This window comes from Pan paniscus, chromosome 8 (genome assembly GCF_029289425.2).
Source record: "Pan paniscus chromosome 8, NHGRI_mPanPan1-v2.0_pri, whole genome shotgun sequence".
Classification (NCBI taxonomy): domain Eukaryota; kingdom Metazoa; phylum Chordata; class Mammalia; order Primates; family Hominidae; genus Pan; species Pan paniscus.
The window spans coordinates 29729996-29748910 of NC_073257.2; the positions used below are offsets into that span (position 1 = coordinate 29729996).

The window sequence follows — 18915 nt, forward strand, 5'->3', positions numbered from 1 at the left end:
GTTCAAGCGATTCTCCTGCCTCAGCCTCCTGAGTAGCTGGGATTACAGGCATGTGCCACCACACCTGGCTAATTTTGTATTTTTAACAGGGACAGGGTTTCTCCATGTTGGTCAGGCTGGTCTCGAACTCCCGACCTCAGGTGATCTGCCCACCTTGGCCTCCCAAAGTGCTGGGATTATAGGCGTGAGCCACCGTGCCCAGCCTATATTAATTTTATTAATTTACTCACTTATTCAATATTTGTCAAACACCTATGTTGACTCAATAAGACAGTTTCTCTCACTGGTTTGGTTAATAGTGTGTGCATGAATGTGGGTGTGTGTGCACACGTATGTCTATAAACTTTAAATGCAAGTGAATAAATTAAAAGCTATGTTAACATGAAACATTTCAGACTTATTTTCTTTAAGCAATTTATGCAATACTTATGTTGTTAAAGTTCTCTCACTATTTTTTTACTTCTAGATGGAATACATAGAATAATACTTGTATTCTTTAAAAATTGGATGAAATTTTAATCACGTTTACATTAAATCTACTCTGTAACATATTTTCAATATTTTCTTTAAATGGTGAGTTTTAGACTTCTGCCTCTACTTACTCCTCATTCATTTCTGAAGAACCAATTAGAGTTTACTTAAGAATGAACTTATCTTCCAAGGCTATTATCAAAATACAAGAGAAAAGTTTTGGCAAGGATGTGGAGAAAAGGGAACTCTTCCTTGTACACTTTTGATGGGAATGTAAATTAGTGCAGCCATTATGGAAAAATGCATGGCAGTTTCCCAAAACATTAAAAATAGAACTACCATATGATCCACCAAGTTCACTTCTGGGCATAGATCCAAAGGAAATCAAATCAGCGTGTCCAAGAGATTATCTATACTGTTGTGTTCATTGCAGCATGATTCATAATGGCCAAGACATGGAATGGACCTGAGTGTCCATCAGTGAATGAATGGATAAAGAAAATGTGGTAGATATACACAATGGAATACTCTTTGGCCTTAAAAAAGAATAAAATCTTGTCATTTGTGACAACATGGATGAACCTGGAGGACATTATGCTAAGTGAAATAAGCTACACACAGAAAGGCAAACATTGCATGATCTCACTCGGATGTGGAATCTAAAAATGTTGAACTCATAGAAGCAGAGAGTAGAATGTTGGTTACCAGAGGCTGGTAGGGTATGTGGGAGTGGAGATTTAGGATATATTGGTCACAGGATACAAAATTTCAGCTAGAAGGAATAAGTTCAGGAGATCTACTGTACAACATGGTGCCAATAGCTAATAACAAGGTTGAATACCTGAAATACTTGATTACTTGCCGAATACTTAAAAATTGCTAAAAGAGGTTTTAAATGCTCTCCCCACAAAAAGTGCTAAGTATGTGAGTGAGCAGACATGTTAATTAACTGGGTTTAGCCACTCTACAACATGTATATATGTCAAAACATGTTGTACACCATAAATATACAATTTTTGTTTGTCAATTAAACGTAATTTTTTTAAAAGAATAAACTTACCTTCTAAGTGGAACGACACAAAAGTCAAGAGGACCACTGACAGAGGATTAGCCTCTATGACATAGGTGCAATTCATGTTGTTGTCATATTGTTTTGGGTAATTTGGAGAAATGATGTAACCTGAAGGGCCAGTGAAATTACTTCCACATCCTATGTGGGAACAAAAAGTCATCATCAGATCATTTATTTCTCATGTATCTATTTTGTCCATGAAGGAAAGAGGCATTTTCCTAAATTATCTATAGACATAGCTCCCTGAGATATTCCAAATGGAAGAAGCAAGAACGAAGAGAATACAGCTCTGATTTAAAAACATACATATGTGCTTAATAAGAATATTATATATTTTTAGAAAATGCTGCAGAGTTTTATGGACTGAGTCATCGTAATATTACCACAAATCTACTGCAAATCCCTTAATATTAAGATATTAAGAAAGGATAAATGAGCAAAGATAGAATATGGTTCATGCAGATAAAGAAATAAAACAGATAAAAAATGATTTGTATCTGATTAGTACTTTACACAATTAATGTTTTTTAAATGTCTTATTATTAGAAAACTGCTATTTTCATTACCATTGTAATCTAGCCAAAACAATGGTTGCTTTTTAAAACTAGCTGGATTTATTAATCCCAACTCTTATCAAATTCTTACATGCATCCCTGGTTTTCGAAACAGAAAGAAATATCTTTTCACCACTAAAATGATTTGTTTTCATACAACCATTGACTAGTTAATCCACTTCACTCTCTGATCTATCAAGCACGAAAATATATCTATCCTTTTAAATTGACATTAAAACACACACAAGTACACACGTGCACACTTACACAGTGGACTACCTGCCGACCTAAGATTTGGTCTGGGGTTGTCTTTCAGTACTTCCTTTCCAGCACTCTCTGATTCAGTCTGAAAAACCTGTCTATTGTATTACTTCCTCTAATTCCTTTCCTCAAACTTTTCCCTAAACAGTGGTTTGCCATGAGTGGCTACACTTGATTTAACTCAGCCAACAGGCACACATGGAAATTCTGAATTCAGACGGGCCTGGAGTGAGGCTCAGGAATCTGCATGTGTTTCAAGCCCCTCACGGGATTTTGTGGTCAAGGTGCCACAGGCCAGCCACACTGGTTGTTTGCTAACGAACTAGCCATCTGCGCTTCTGCCCAATATCAGCCCACTCTGGATGCCAGGCTTATTTCTAGACGTTGGCTAGTGCCCCTCATGGCTTTTATGTCACTTCTCAATTCAGTTCTGTTCTCACTGCTATTTGGAAGAAAGGTGTCTTCTTGGGATTAGGTGACTCATCCTCCCCATAGACCCCCATACTCCTCCCCTAGACCCCCAGGTTAGCCAACCCTGCCTGCCTGTGACAACCACACTCCCTCAAAGACCTCTGGGTTTGGTTCTTAGGGCTACTTACGGCTAACAAAGGACGCAGAGAAGCCCTGAGCTGGTGCCTCCTGAGACTGGAAGACGGCAGTGAATGTGTTACTTGGTGTGATAATGGGACCCGGAGCCACGTTCCCACAGCCAGTGGCTAGCAGGGCTTTGTCGACCTCCTCAGTTCCTGCCCACACCTAGCATGGACATACACAGAACTTTAATGCTCAAGGGTTTCCCATCAATATTTTAATGCACTTAGGTTTCAAAATAATGGCACTCACACATATACAGAACTAAGCATAAGAGTAAACAAAACACGGACAAATCTGTAGTGTTTTCTCTTGAGAATAATTTTTTTAAAGCTGTTTTTAAAATAGCATGTCCCATTCTTGACTTCTCTAAGGAGATGGCGTTCCTTTTTGCATAGCTGGGTGGTAATTTTTTAAAAATCCAGCTTCCTGGATCACTGTTCGGTTTCCTCATAACTTCTAGTTGCCCTGACCTAGCCGAGCTTCCCGGGTGCTGAGGGAGACGGAGCAGCCAGGTGGAACTCAGCCCTGCTCCTGGGAAGATAGCAAATTGTGGTCACAGCTGGAGAACACCAGCAAGCAAGAGGCACATCGTGGTGCATGAAGAAAGTGGGCATGAATTCCAAGTATACGTATAATCAGCATGAAATGGAATAAATCAGAACACTTCTTGGCTGTGTGGAATTGTAGGGTCCATTTTGATGAAAAGCTGACATCCAGCCAGTGTGTGCTATTCACCAAAGATTTGGTTGGCAACTCCCAAGTAGACCTGGGCTGTCACTTAATTGGTCTGGCCACCTTGAATGACTGAATTTATATACTCATGCAAAAAACAGTTGCTAGGAAATAAACGGTGAGCACCAAAATTCCAAATCAAACCAATTCTTATCAGTCCAGGGAAAAACAGAGACATGAATCACAGAATCATAAATTTACATGCAAAATTCCAGCTATAAACAAGGCATTATGATGGGGCTGTTGAGAATATATAATTGGTGGCTTTACCTAACTGGGGGAAGTGAGCCTGCTCCCAGCGAACCCCGATGGCAGGAAAGGCCATGGCTAGTTCAGAGAACAGAGAGAAAACCAAGGAGGAAGGGGTGAGGAAGCCTGCAGAGGGGGCTGCAGGACACGTTAGAGAATCGGGCCACTGTCCTGAATACAGCAAGGAGCCACCAGGAAGCTTGGTTTTTGGAAAACATTACAATTCGGAAAATAGGAGTCAGAAAGGATGCCGGAAAACAGTCAGGTAGGTTTTGCCCTAGTTCAGGTGAGAGATCATGGTTATCTACAATGCTGAGTCACTCAAGGAAAGTATGCATATTAGGTAACGAATATACAAAACTTGGGGGAATAAAACCCCAAAAACATTAAACATATTAACCAGAGAAGCTCGTCCCAGTTCAGAGGTCTCAACTAGGAGCAATTTTGGGACCTCTGGCAAGGTTTGTAGTCATTTTTCTATTGTCACACTCGGTGTGATGGGTAGTATCTAGTGGGCAGGGGCCAGGACTATTGCTAAGCAACCTACAGTGCCCAAGACAACTTCTCTCCCAACAGAGAACTATCTCAATCAAGGATGTAATTGGATGTGTATTAATCTTACTTGACTATTCAACATTTTCTTCACATGGAATGATACCAAATTACTCATTCCAAACACATCTTTTCTCAAGGATATTCCTCACCCACAGCAATAAAACATCAAGTCATTAAAAACATTTCTATTGGGAAATCAGTCCATAGGAAGAGATGTGAAATAGCACTGATTCATAGCATTGGTTTAATAATTCTCAGCTCTTTAAAGCCGTATTGTTTCAATTGATTTTTAAGCACTGGGTATCCAGCTGTTAGTCATCCTACTGAAGACAAATTATATTAGCCATTTATTAGATAAGGGAGGTGCCTGGCGCTGGACCTACTGAGAACAAAAGTGCAGATATTCTGCCAAATGCCTAAGATCAATAAAAATGTCAGGAAAAAAATGCACCTACTCAATTTTACTTAATGATCTCTAATTAGATTTCCCCCTAATAATCTATCCAAGGAAACAGTATATGGCAGTTTTTTATCCACATTTCATAAAATTATAAACACAATTTATCAATAGATAATCTGTATATATATTTTATATATATATGTATTTTTTTGAGACAGTCTCACTCTCACTCAGGCTGGAGCGCAGTGGCACAATCACAGCTCACTGCAGCCTCAACCTTCTGGACTCAAGTGATCTTCCCACCTCAGCCTCCCAAGTAGCTGGGACTACAGGTGCGTGCAACCATGGCTGGCTAGTTTTTTGTATTTTTTTGTAGAGATGGGGTTTTACCATGTTGCCCAGCCTGGTCTCAAACTCCTGGACTCAAGTGATCTGCCTGCCTTGGCCTCCAAAAGTGCTGGGATTACAGGCATAAGCCACCATGCCTGGGCCATATACTATATTTTTACAAACATTACTAAACAGGCAAAGTAAGAAGGGCTAAAACTTAATAAAGAGCCTCAAGTTCTTTAATGAAGGAATCCAAGAATGCTTGAGTGCTTATACTTTTCTGAAGTCATTAATTATAGATCTGACATCTCTACCTTTTGGCCTGGGAACATAAGTTTAATAATAATGATGATAATGGTGATGACAATGGTAAAGAGTTATTCAATATTCATTTCTGCCTTGCCTATCAAGAACTCATTTCATTGGCTATATGACAGAGGACTCATCAAAACTATATTGAACCTACAAAATGTTACTTAACTGTCATCAGGTCAAAAACTTTCTGATTTTTCTTAGTGTTCTATATAATTCAGTCAGGTTGTAGGTTATATTTTATCATTCAACTATTTTTTTAAACAAATGTTTACTGACATAATTGCAGATTCACATACATTTGTAAGATATAATATGGAGAAATTCCTTGTACACATTTCTGAGTTCCTCCAATAATGACATCTTGCAAAACTGTAGTATACTATCACAACCAGGTTACTGGCATTGATATAACTCACCAATTTTACTCAGTTTCCTAGTTTTACTTGAACTCGTGTGTGTGTGTGTGTGTGTGTATTAAGTTATATACAAGTTGTACACAATTGCATTCAAGATACTGAAATTCCAATACCACAGGAATCCCTAAGTTGCTCTTGTTATTTATAACCACATACAATTTACTCCTACATTGCCTTCTCTCTAACCTCTGGCTCTCTGCTTTCCATTTCTAAAACACTATCATTTCAAAATATTATATAAATGGAACAGCAGAGCATGTAATCTTTGGAGGCTGCCTTTTTTCACTTGGCATAATCCCTCAGTGATTTGTCCAGATTGTTAATCTATGAATAGTTTGTTTTTATTCAGGAGTTACATTCCACGGTAAGCAAGTACCACAATTTGTTTAACCATTCACCTGTTGAAAGGCCTTAGTGCTGGTTTCAACTATTACAAATAAAGGTGCTATTTATATAGATTCGTAAACAAGTTTTTGTGTAAACATAGTTTTCATTTCTCTCGGATAAATGCCCAGAGTGCAATTGGTAAATATTATGCAATTGGTAAATATTTGTCTTCGAATAGGTGTGTAGTGATAGCTCACTGTGGTTTTAATTCATACTTCTCCAGAAGTTAATGACGTTGAACATCTTTTCTGGTATTTATCATCTGTAGAGTCTCTTTGGTGGAATATCTGTCCATGTCTTTTGTCCATATTCTAATAGAATTGTTTGTATTTTACTGCTGAGTTTGAGAGTTCTTTATATATTTTACATAGTAGTACATTGCCTATGTGAAGAAAATGAACAGGCTGGCTACAGACTGGATGAAAATATTTCACATGACATAAGATTTTTAATTTAAATGAGGTAAAATTTATCATTTTATTTTTTCTCTTATGAATCATTCTTTTGCTGTTTCATCTAAGACCTCTTTGCCTATCTCCAGGTCCTGAAGACATCTGCTATTTTTTTTTTCTCTAGAAGTTTTATATTTTACTTTTCAGTCTATCTTCTATTTTGAGTGAGGTTTTCTACAAAATATGAGGTTTAGGTTGAGATTCATATTTTTTGCCTGTGGATGTTCAATTGCTCTAGTACCATTTGTTGAAAAAACCATTCTTCCTACATTGGAATGTTTTTGCACCTTTGTCAAAAATCAATTGAGGATGTTTGTGTGAGTGTATTTCTAGGTGTTCTGTTTTCATCTGGGTTTTCAACCAATACCGCATTGTCTTGATTACTGTAACTAAGATAAGTAAGCCTAGGTAAATAGTAAGGTAGAATTCTTCCTCCCATTTTATTCTTCTTTTCCAAGATTCTTTTAGCTATTGAAGGGTCTCTGCCTTCATATAAGTTGTGGAAAAAGTTGTCTATGCCTACAAAAGACTTTGGAGAAATTTTGATAGGAATTGCATTAAACCTATCCATCATTTTGGGGAGAAGGGACATCTTTACTATGTTGAGTCTTCCAATTCATAAATATAATTGTCTCTTTCATTTAGGTCTATGCCAGCATTTCATCATTTTTAGCACTCAGATCCTGCACATATTTGTTTGGGGCTTACTTGGCAATGAGACCATTTCTATATCTACACTGATCCATCTGATTCTTACCAGGCACTTCCCATGGGAAAAAATGGACGATTGAGGGAGACAGAGCTTTCTCCTGTTTGGCCTCTTACACCACAGCAGAAAATGATGAAAGACAGGACTGTTACTTACATTTTGGCCTGTTGTTTTAATTAGCTGCTCCAACACTTGGCAGCTCAGTTCTCTCCAGCTCAGCTCAGTGCTTAATAAGATATTCTTTCTGTTATTGTTTTTTAGTTCAGTTTTAATATAGTCAAAGAACACACTCTGTATTTCAATTCCTTGACTTGGCTGAGGTTTTTTGATGTCTCAGGATATGATCTACCTTGGAACGTTACAAGAGTTCCTAAAAAATTGTGTATTCTGATGTTGCTGTGTGGTGTATTTTACATATATATACATATATATATATACACACACACACACATATATATACACACACACATATGTCAATCAGATCCTATTAACTGACGGTTTTGTAGAGTTCTTCTATATCCTTGTCATTTATCTCTCTAGTTGTTCTATCAATTACTGAGAGGAGAGTGTTGAAGTCCTCAGCTATAACCGAAGATTTGTCTACTTCTCTTCTTAGCTCTATCAGTTATTGCTTTATGTATTTTGTGCCTCTGTTGTCTGGTGCATACACATTTAGGAGGATCATTATGTCTTCCTGGTGGATTGATCCTTTTATCATTATGTAAGATTCCTCTTTTTCTGTTGTAATTTTCTGTACTCTAAAGTCTACTTCATCAGATATAAATATATCCACTCCTGCTTTTTTTGGTTAACCTTTGCATGACATCCTTTTCCATCCTTTTACTTTTCATGTACCTATGTGGTTGAATTTGAAATCAGTTTATTATCACTTAGATCATGTTTTGGCTTGATAACCTGTATTGTGATTGGTCTAACTAAACTATTTACAATTATACTGATATATATCAGTTCTGTGTCTACATTTTATTATATAATTTCTGTTTACTTTATCTGCTTTTTGGTCCTCTATTTCTCTTTTCTTGATATCTTGGGGATTCCATTTTGATTGATATTAGCATTTTTCTGTACATTTCTTCACACAGTTTTGGTAGTGGTTGTTCTGGGTGTGACAATGTGCCTATGTGATTATAGTAGTCTACCAGCATCCACATCTGACCACTTGTGGAAATGTGATTTCCATTTAGGTCCCCTTTCAACTTTTCCATATCATTATACTGAGTATCAGAGGGCATTATAATTTCTTGTTTTATTAAATATGATTCACAAGCTTTATGGGGAAAAGGATATTCTATTGTATGTATACATATTTTTGCTTTTTCCACATTCCTTTTTCTTTTCTCATGCTCCACGGTTCCTTAATAATTTCATTTTTGTTTGAAGAACTTCTGTTTGACCATCTTTAATGGTAGGTCTCCTAGTGATAATTTTGTTTAGTTTTCCTTCATATGAGAAGTTTTTATTTCCTCTTTACTCCTGAAAGATAGTTTTCCAGATATAAAATGTATGGTTGACAATTCCTTTGTTTCAGCACTTGAAGAATATATTGTCAATTCATTAGGGCCTCCATGGTTTCAGATGAGAAATCTGCTTTTATTCTAACTGGTCTTCCTCTCTAGGTAATGTCCCAATTCTCTCTGACTGCTTTCAAGACTTTGTGTTTGCCTTCAGTGTTCAGAAGTTTAATTAAGATATGTCTGAACTTACATTTCTTTGTGTTTATCTTGGTTTAGGTTCAGTCAGCTTCTTGAACCTATAGGTGTGTTTCTTTTGCCAAATTTGGGAAAGTTTACAGCCAGTAGTTCTTTGACTGTTCTTTCAGCTGCACTCTCTCCTCTCCCTTTGAGAGAATTTTGAATCTTTTGTTATTGTCCATGAGTCCCTAAGTCTGTGTTGATCTAGTTTGTTTGTTTTTTCAGTCTATTTTCTCTTTGTTGTGCAGACTGGGTGAATTCTATTGTTCTATCTTCAAGTTCACTAATTCTATTCTCTGTCATCTCCATGCTACTATTGAGCCTATTCAGCATGTTCTTTATTTATGTTAGTGTATTTTTCAGTTCTATAATTGCTATTTAGTTCTTTATTGTAACCATTGTTTTTTTGCTGATATTTTCTATTTGTTTCAAGAGAGCTCGTCAGTGATTGTTGAAGCATGTTAATGGAAGCTACTTCAACATCCTTGTCATATATTTCAACATCTGATTTATCTCACTGTTGACATCACTTGATTCTTTTCTCTTTCAAGTTGTGATGTTCTTGATTCCTGATACGACGTGTTCTTTCTGATTGTACCCAGCACATGTCATTTATTATGTTAGGGAACTTTGGGTCCTATTCAAATCTTTTATTTTAGCAGGCTGTCACCCTGTTTATGTTTACCACGTGGCCTTGCACTTTTTGTGGGTTACAGTTCCAGTTGCTCTTCAATATTCAGAATCTGTGTGGTGGAATTCTGGTCTGCTTGGTTTACATGGTGCTACCAGGGCTCTCACTGGTTCTTGCTGGTGCTACCTGAGGGACTCTGTGTGTTTCTCAGTTGAAGGCAAAGGGTATAGTAATTTTCCCCTACCACTACCCCCGGGTTCCTCAATGTCTCTGGGTGGAAGAGGAGCATGTCTGGCCTGTGGGGACAAAGAGGCTTCCCAGACTGGCCCCTTTCTGTGACTGGGACCCATTTTTCCAGTCCCACCTACCCTGGTGTCTCTGGGTGGGTAAAGAGAATCTCAGCTTTACAGGTGTTAAGTGGCTTCCTGCAGGGGCTGCTTGCCGAAGCTGGGTCCCTTTACTGGTTCCGTCCACCCACACAGCATTTCTTGGCAGAAACAAGCATCTCGGGCCCATTAGGAGAAGACGAGTGCTTCCCATGGCCACTTACTTTTCGCAGGGTTCCTAATCCATCCCACTCGCCAGCAGTGTTGGGCTTGCCCGATGTTATCAGAGGGACCCCCATTCAATCCAGAGAAGGAATGAGCCTAGGCCATTTTCCACATTCCAGTTTTACAACTGGAGCACTTGAAAGTTTTACTTAAGTCTGAATACTTCATATTGATTCATTTCATGAGAAGAGAGTTCATTTAGTTCATGGAAAAAGCCATTAAGTGTATATTAAATGTATTTTATTATATACATATGTTATACACATATGAGATTTTCATTTAAACAGTAAGCATGGGTCAATGAGATATAAAACATCATTTGAGAGTTGATAGGAAGTAATAACACTGACAATAAAAGCCACTTTGACTCATCAAGTGACTTTAAATTCCAAGTACTTAGCACTACCTATGTTATTACATCGTATTACCTCCAATGCTTAAAACAGCCCCACTAAAGAAGGAATCATGCTCTTCATTTTACAGTTGAATAACTTAAAGGCCAATTGTTTAAGTAGCTCAGAGAAGAACATGCAGGTGGTAGGTATGACAGACATGAATGGAGGGGCTAACGTGACCAGTGTTATTTCCACTGGAAAGGCACAGTGGAAATAAGGCACTCTTTCTCTAAAAGGCACAACCTTTTAGAGATATAACTTGGAAGATGCAAAACAGTACAGATGAAATGAATTTCTAAGACAGTCATCGTAGTCACAAGTCAGTGGAAAGTGACAAGCCACTGCCACACGAGCATCATTTATAACTTTAGATTTTGAAAGAGCTTTGCTCTCCTGATGCCCCATTCCCATCATTTTTACATGGTTTTCTCACGGTTTTTTCAGACTGTGGGGTCTTAATGCCCAAGGTGAAGGCTGGCATTAGCTGCTCCTTCAACGTTCCGTAATTTTTGTGGCATGCTTTAAATTTTGCCTGTGGTAGTGCCCTACATTATAAAGGGCATTTTTCCCTTTAGGATCTATTAGAAAAGTAAGAAAGAAAAGAAATTCTAACTCCTAACAGTCGAGGTTTCTCACTTTCTCACTTTTCATCCAAGGAATCCAGGCAGCAAAATTTTCTTACTTTGAGCGACAATGAATCATTTCTAGCTTAAACACTAATGTTCACAAAACCAACTTGGCTCCAATTAAATGAACAAGTGTACTAACCTTCACGAAGCTATTCTGACATTGTCCATCACCGCTGGGGATTAGGAAGTTGTTGTCAAAGCTGATCTCCAAGTGTTTACTTTTGTGAGTAATGGCCGTCCAGGAACATCTGCTGTTTTCGGGAAAATTCTGAGGCCAGTGAGGGGATCTGATTGTACCATTATCGGAATGAAATATTCCACCACAACCTACAATATTGCCATGTAAAAAGCCATCAATCAGCAAGGAAAGTAATTTTGGAAACTCAAGACTGCTACAGAAGGAAAATTTCTAAATGTGAGATTTCAATTCATCATTTTTTACAAGTGATCATCTTCCAGTCAGGTGCACAGCAAGCTCTCTCCATAAATGGAAAGGTGAGTTAAATTGAGAGAAAATTTCAGCTGTTACAGTTGTGTTACATTGATATTGAATTCAACCAAGAACACTAATCCGTGCCATAGAGAGGATAGATTTCCATCCTGTCTCCAAACAGGAGCTGTATTTTTATTCTCTTTGAGCCTATGTAGTATATGTAACCTGGCAATGCTAAGTTCTGTATTTTATTACCATTCACACATGAGAATATTACTCTACACTCCATTTGCAACATTACTCCAAGTGGACTAGAGAAAGTGATTTTGAGTTGGGGAAAATTCTTTTATTAAGCAATCTGATTGATTCATATTGAAACTGACTGATGGATCAAAATTAATTACGTAGATTCAAAGGAAGAAAAATCTAGAATTTTCATACAAAACAAAATGAAGTTAAAGAGGCATTCTCCGAATCTTTTGCTGTGAAACCCCTGGAAATCAGGGATTCACCTAAAACTCCCTTCTCACTTCAATAACAGCCAGTGGTTGTTAACCAGGGGAAGTCTGACTCAGTCAACAAAGAGCTTCATAATAACTGTGACTCTACCAGAAAGAATTGTCTTGTGTAATATACAAGATTTACAGAAATCCCTAATAAAGTATGTGATAAAAGTCCTTGTATTTTCTGAGAATTTTCACAATGTTTATACTTTCTATGCACAAAAACTATTCTTTTAAAATGAAATCTGTCATATTTTGACCCAGGACCCATTCACTACAGCATTTGTTCTAAATTACAAATCTCATCTTGTCACCTTCCTTTTCAAAACTCTTCAACAGTTTCCCATTGTTCAAGGGATAACATATAAACCAAGGCTCTTTATGTTGTGGACTTATTTTCCTGCCCTCAGCTCACCACTCAGCATTCTGCTTTTAGGCTCCAAATATTTTCAAGCACTTGGGATTCCAACTCATGTTTCTTAACTTGAGATTCCCAGGTTGTGCCATACCCTTTTGCCGATGAAGGCAGCATCATGAAGTGTTGAGATCAAAGTTTCTGGACTGAATTGCCTTTATTCAAATCCCAACTCTACCAATTATCGGCTATGTATCTGGGCAAATGATCAACCCATGCTTCCTCAGTCTCTGCCCATGCAAAATAGAGACGTGAGGTATTGATATTGTGTTATCCCACCAGGGTTGCTGAATGAGATGACATGTGCAAATATTTAGAATTAAGCCTGATGTAAAGTAGGTACAAAATGTACATATTATGAGTTCATAATATACATCACTAAAAAGAAAATCAAATGGAGCAAACATTTCTTTTACCTAAAGTTTGTGTGTTCCACGTAGCATAAAATCCACCACCTTGCAATGAATGATCTGAGTTAAAAGTCACGACCAGCTGATTGGAACCTGACTGTATTGTCCTGGGGTTTGAATTTCCACAGTATTGTCCTATGATGGGTGATTCAGGGGACCCACCATTCCTGACAGTGACAGAGTCCCAAGCACAAGTTGTATGGGGTTCAATATCAAAGTCACTAAATGTGAGCTGCAGGAGAAAAAAGAAAATGGTTGTCAGTGAGCTTTTATCAACCGTTACGAAGATAAGGCCCTTACAAATCGTTTAATTTTGTTTTAATTTTTATAATTTGTATTTTTGTCTCTTATTTAATTCTCCCTTCCCCTCTACTTTTTTTTCCTTATTGAAGGTTCTCTTGGAAATTTTGAGAAAAGACATTTCCCTGGTTTGAGATGGCAACACATATTAAGAAACTGAATACACTTCTCTCTAAGACGCAGAATTATCTTCTGCGTATATCTTTCCCTATGCTTAAAAAAGAGATTTCACTCTTCATTAATAATAAATGCCAATGTATGTGCTCTAGTGAGAAAATGTTAGGGAAAAACAGTGATCTCATTGTAGAATCAAAGCCTTCTCTAATCACTTGCTTACTAAAAGAGCTCCATTTTCATGCAGGACAGGCTATTGTGGTTCTATTGTCTCAGAAGCATTTCACCCAGTCATTAGCACTCACAGTGATGGTGTGCCCTTGTGGGGCCTCCAACAGCCAAGAGCAGTGGGTCAGGCTGTCATAGGCATTTGGATAGTTGGGGCTTGTGATCACTCCACTGTCACCTATCTGTATTCCGCCACAATCTGAAATGAGATTGGTAACCCTCTCAATAAAACAGAAGTAAAAAAAAGAACCAATAATGCCAAAGTAAGTAGTAATCATAACCATCAGATTTTGTGATTAAAAACATAGTAAGGCCAGGCATGGGGGCTCATGCCAGTAATACCAGCACTTTGGGAGGCCGAAGTGGGCAAATCACCTGAGGTCAGGAGCTCAAGACCAGCCTGGCCAACATGGTGAAACCCCATCTCAACTAAAAATACAAAAATTAGCTGGGCTTGGTGGTGTCTGCCTGTAATCCCAGGTATTCAGGAGGCTGAGGCAGGAGAATCACTTGAATCAGAAGGTGGAGGCTGTAGTGAACCGAGATCATGCCATTGCACTCCAGTCAGGGTGACAGAACAAGACTCCATCTCAAAAAAAAACCATATATATATATACACCATATATAGTGTATATATATATACACACACCATATATAGTGTGTGTATATATATACACACCATATATAGTATATATATACACATTATATATAGTATATATAGTATATATATAGTATATATAGTATATATATTTGTATATATAGTATAAATATATTTGTATATACTATATATACTATATATATTTGTATATATATATTTGTATATATAGTATATATATTTGTATATATAGTACATATATATTTGTGTATATATAGTATATATATATTTGTATATATATATTTTGAATATTCTTTGTATATGTATATTTTATGTATATATATGTATAAAATAAATGAAATTAAATAGAAGAAAAGTAAAATTGGGTAAAAGTTTAGGAATAACAAAATTCCATATGGTATTAGCATAGAAAATTGAAAATTGAAAAACAAATACATTTCTGAAGAATAATATGGTCTGGTGTTCAATACAAATAATACTGTTTACTGAAACCTGACTCTTCTTTGAATCTGATGAAGGAAAATCAACTGGCAAGATGGTTGAGTGAGTAGATAATCAATTTCACTCCTTCAACCAGCCATTTGGTTATAACACAAAGGAATGTTAGATAAAACCATAACTAAAACGTATTTTGATTCATAGCCAACTCAATGGAAAGAAAAGCAGCTCTCCAAAATCTAGCAGCAGTAAGTGTACTCAAAGTGAGAGGAGTGAAACTGAAACAGTGAAGTCTGAGAGGGTAAAGAATGCAGGTTTGGGTCCCAGGGTTGGGCTCTGAGGTTTTGATGACCGGGTAGGAGGAGAAGATAGGTCTCTGGGTCTCCACAGAAGGAAGGACTGGAATTGAGACTTTTACATGAAGTTGGGAATCTAAACAAACTGGCTTGCTCGTGAAAAGGGACTAGAAAACCTCCCATTGCCAAGGGAAGCAGTCAAGAGTAGGGCTGGGTTTTCCAGCACAAATTCTGAATGTTGCATATGCAAATCCAACACAAAACACTAGCAAATAATACCCATTATATGTATAAAACACACATCATGACAAAATAGGATTTATCCCAGAAATGCAAGGATGGTTTACCAAGAGAAATAAATCTTTCATATAATTCGTCACATTAACTTATGAAAGGAGAAAAAGTTGAATCATCTCAATGGATGCAGAAAATCATCTGATAAAATCTTATGCCCATTTACATTTAAAAAAAGCTTTTTCACACTAAGGATGGAAGGGACTTTCTTTAACAAAAGATATTTATTGGAAACTTAAGAGTAACCAATATATTTAATAATAAAATGTCATAGACAGTCACATCCAGGTCAGAAACAAGATGCTATCATTCCTTCTGTTCAATATTCGATGGTGGCCCTAGCTAGCAAAAGGATGCAAGAAAATGAAATTAACTATTACGACTGAAAGCATAAAGAACTAACATTTGCAGAAGTTTACACAGAAAGATCAAAGAGAATCTATAGACAACACATTAAAACTAATAAGAGGATAGCTAGATCTTTGGACTAAAGTTACATGTATGCAAAATTATAAATTTATAATAATTACACAAATTATAAAATAATTTTAAAATTATTAAATAATAATTACTATTAATAATTATTTATTATTATTAATTATTAAATAATTATTGGATAATTTTAAAATTTAATAATTTTAAAATTATGCAATTTATTATTGAATAATTTTAAAATTAAATAATTTTAAATTATGCAAATTATAAAATTTCTAGATATCAGCCACAACCAATTAAAAAATGTAATTTAGAAAATCTCATTGATAATATTAACAAAACTAATAGCTATGTAGAAATAAATCTAACAAAATATATATGAAATCTTTATGGGAAAAAATCATTAATCTTTATAAGTAATTTTATCAAGATCTTAATTATAATTCTTACCTGTAAAGGAATACTTTGCATGGAATCCAATGTGTTCTACACGTTCGTTGGTGACAAAGTGAATCCATACCTGAGAATAAGGTATAACCAATGGCAATGTAGGCTTTGAAGGACCACAAAGTCTCCACATCAGGGGCCCATCAGCATCACCTGAACAAAATAATATACCAAGTGCCATCATTGACACAGCTTTTGAGAAATACATTCAATGAATTTGATAAAAACAAATTTCAAGATATTCATTGACACACATTTAAATTCTGATTTAGTAGCAGACATTGCACAATGTTTGTGTGTCTCTGTTAACTGCAACAGAAAGTCCCTCCAAGGGGGTAAAACAAACACAAAAAAATCAAAGCAATTTTGAAATGAACCTCTATGATGGACACCATTTTGTTCCAATTTGTGTTTTCATAGTTATTTCAGCATATCTAAACAGAGATACAATGAATTAAAATAGCACTTTTGGACACACCTTTTGTAGGGTGTAGGAAATATAAATACCAACAGTGATAAAATATATCCTCAAGATAAAGTGATCATTGCCTAAAATTTGAAAGATTTCTTCACTATATTCAATCAACTGAAATGGACTCAATATTTGGCATTCAGGCCAAGAGCTGTCAGATCTGAGCCTAATATTTTTCATGAAGATTACTTTTCGTGGGTTTGATGAACATGTACAGAGCACCAACAGAGCTCTCATTTATCTGCTTTCTTTTTATTCTGTCAGATAAACATCACTGGTCTTCTAAATCAATGATATATAGTATTTTGACTGCCTCTAAACCTGAGCAAATAAAGAGAAGACAGCATTTAGCTGACTGAAATTTGAGATACAGCTGTTCTGCTTAATACCACAAGCCCGTGGTTTTGAACCAGGCAGAGGGGGTGAGGGTTTATCAGAATTCCATGGAGAACATTCTCAAACCACAACTTCCCTTTCCCTTATAAGCCTTTTTAGACTCTTCAGCCTCAGGGAGGTTGGAGGACTCTCTGGCTGAGGCCCTTGGTCCGTGGGTACAGGCTCTATCAAATTCTCCTTCCTGAAAATTCTGTCGCTCACGTTCTCAAAGGTAATTAACATTGACCTCTCAGTTTCCCAAGGACTTCACCAACTAACTGATGAGCTTCTGCTGCTTTCAGCCTCCTTTTCTTTAAATTTTGGGATTACACAGAACTCAGCAAAACTTTTACAGTATGGATGATTATGTACTATTTACAATATTATTGTCTTCCTCTATCTACTTGTTTATTTACTGAGAAAAACATGTCAGCATAATCATGGAAGCAACCTAATGAATAACCTACACCTTGACCATGGGAAAGAAAGAAAATTGATTCATCCTCTTTGAATACAGAGTTTTAAAAATTCTTAAGAGAATTATGGTTTATTGAGTACACCGCAATCCTTTTCCATCACGAAAACCAAGACAAATGACTGCTTTGGGGTTATTTCCCCAAATAGCTTCCATGTGTTTCTCCATCTGGTATATTGCAAAACTTCTTTTAACTCCTAAGGCCTCAGGAGAATTTCACAGAGCCTTCATAAATCCTGGAAGTTGAGGAAACTGCCAACACATGCTGAGCATGCTAAGTCCCAGTCTCCTTGGAAAGGAGTCTTGATAGTAGTGGACTCTCACTTCGGCAAAAGTCACATGCCAGGAAACGAAGTGACTGTAACACAGAGTCTAGTTGTACAGTGATCTGCCTCACTCACTGTTCCTGGGGTTCGTTTTCCTCAGCTGGGCACACAGAATTATGGCTTTGAACAGAGTTCTTTTGGATCGTGTGTACCTATGTTAGAGCCATTTGACTCCCTTCATTGTTAGTAGTCTCCAAGCATAAGAAGAATATTGTAGGCCAGGCGTGGTGGCTCATGCCTGTAACCCCAGCACTTTGGGAGGCCAAAGAGGGAGGATCACTTGAGGCCAGGAGTTTGAGACCAGCCTAGACAACATAGGGAGACCCCATCTCTACAAAAAATTTTAATAATTAGTTGTATGTGGTGGTGTACACCTGTAGTCCAAGCCACTTGGGGGACTGAGGCAAGAGGCTCACCTGAGCCTGGGAGGTTGAGGCTGCAGTGAGTTATGATCACACCACTGCACTCCAGGCCGGGCAAGAGAGCAAGCTCCTGTCTCAAAACAACAACAACAGCAGCAACAACAACAAAAAAGATAAAAAGAATATTGTAGATAAATGGGAGAATGCATTCTTAGATGGAACTCACCCACTCGAAACTCGAGGACATCAAATTGACAGTCTTGGTGACTTTCTAGGTAAAAATCTTCAAAATGAATGGAAATGGATGAATTTTCCTGATTTGGATTGCTGAGAGTCCATTCGCAGTTCAGGTTTCTTGAGTAATTCCTGACTCCGTCATAGCCAGGAGAAGTAAAGTTTCCTTCAGGAGTATTTGGAAGAGACCCACCACACACTAAGAAAACAGAAGGCAACAGAGAAAGTAGTAGTAAGATTCAGGCCACAACAGAAGAGATAAACAATACAGGAACAGTAACTAAAACATCAACATTACTGCTTTGATTTGTTTTTCTAGATGCAGTC

At 37.0% G+C, this 18915-nt stretch overlaps 1 protein-coding gene across 1 annotated transcript in view; it reads right to left on the reverse strand.

Moving 5' to 3' along the window:
• CUBN (cubilin) overlaps positions 1 to 18915 on the reverse strand; it is a 314944-nt gene that overhangs the window by 63021 nt on the left and 233008 nt on the right. The window contains exons 51-57 of the mRNA XM_003831178.7: positions 18581 to 18787; positions 16348 to 16497; positions 13896 to 14017; positions 13183 to 13408; positions 11555 to 11742; positions 2958 to 3114; positions 1532 to 1681 (exon numbers count right to left, since the gene is read on the reverse strand). Coding sequence (XP_003831226.3) covers positions 1532 to 1681; positions 2958 to 3114; positions 11555 to 11742; positions 13183 to 13408; positions 13896 to 14017; positions 16348 to 16497; positions 18581 to 18787 — 1200 coding nt within the window. The remainder of the gene's footprint in view (positions 1 to 1531; positions 1682 to 2957; positions 3115 to 11554; positions 11743 to 13182; positions 13409 to 13895; positions 14018 to 16347; positions 16498 to 18580; positions 18788 to 18915) is intronic.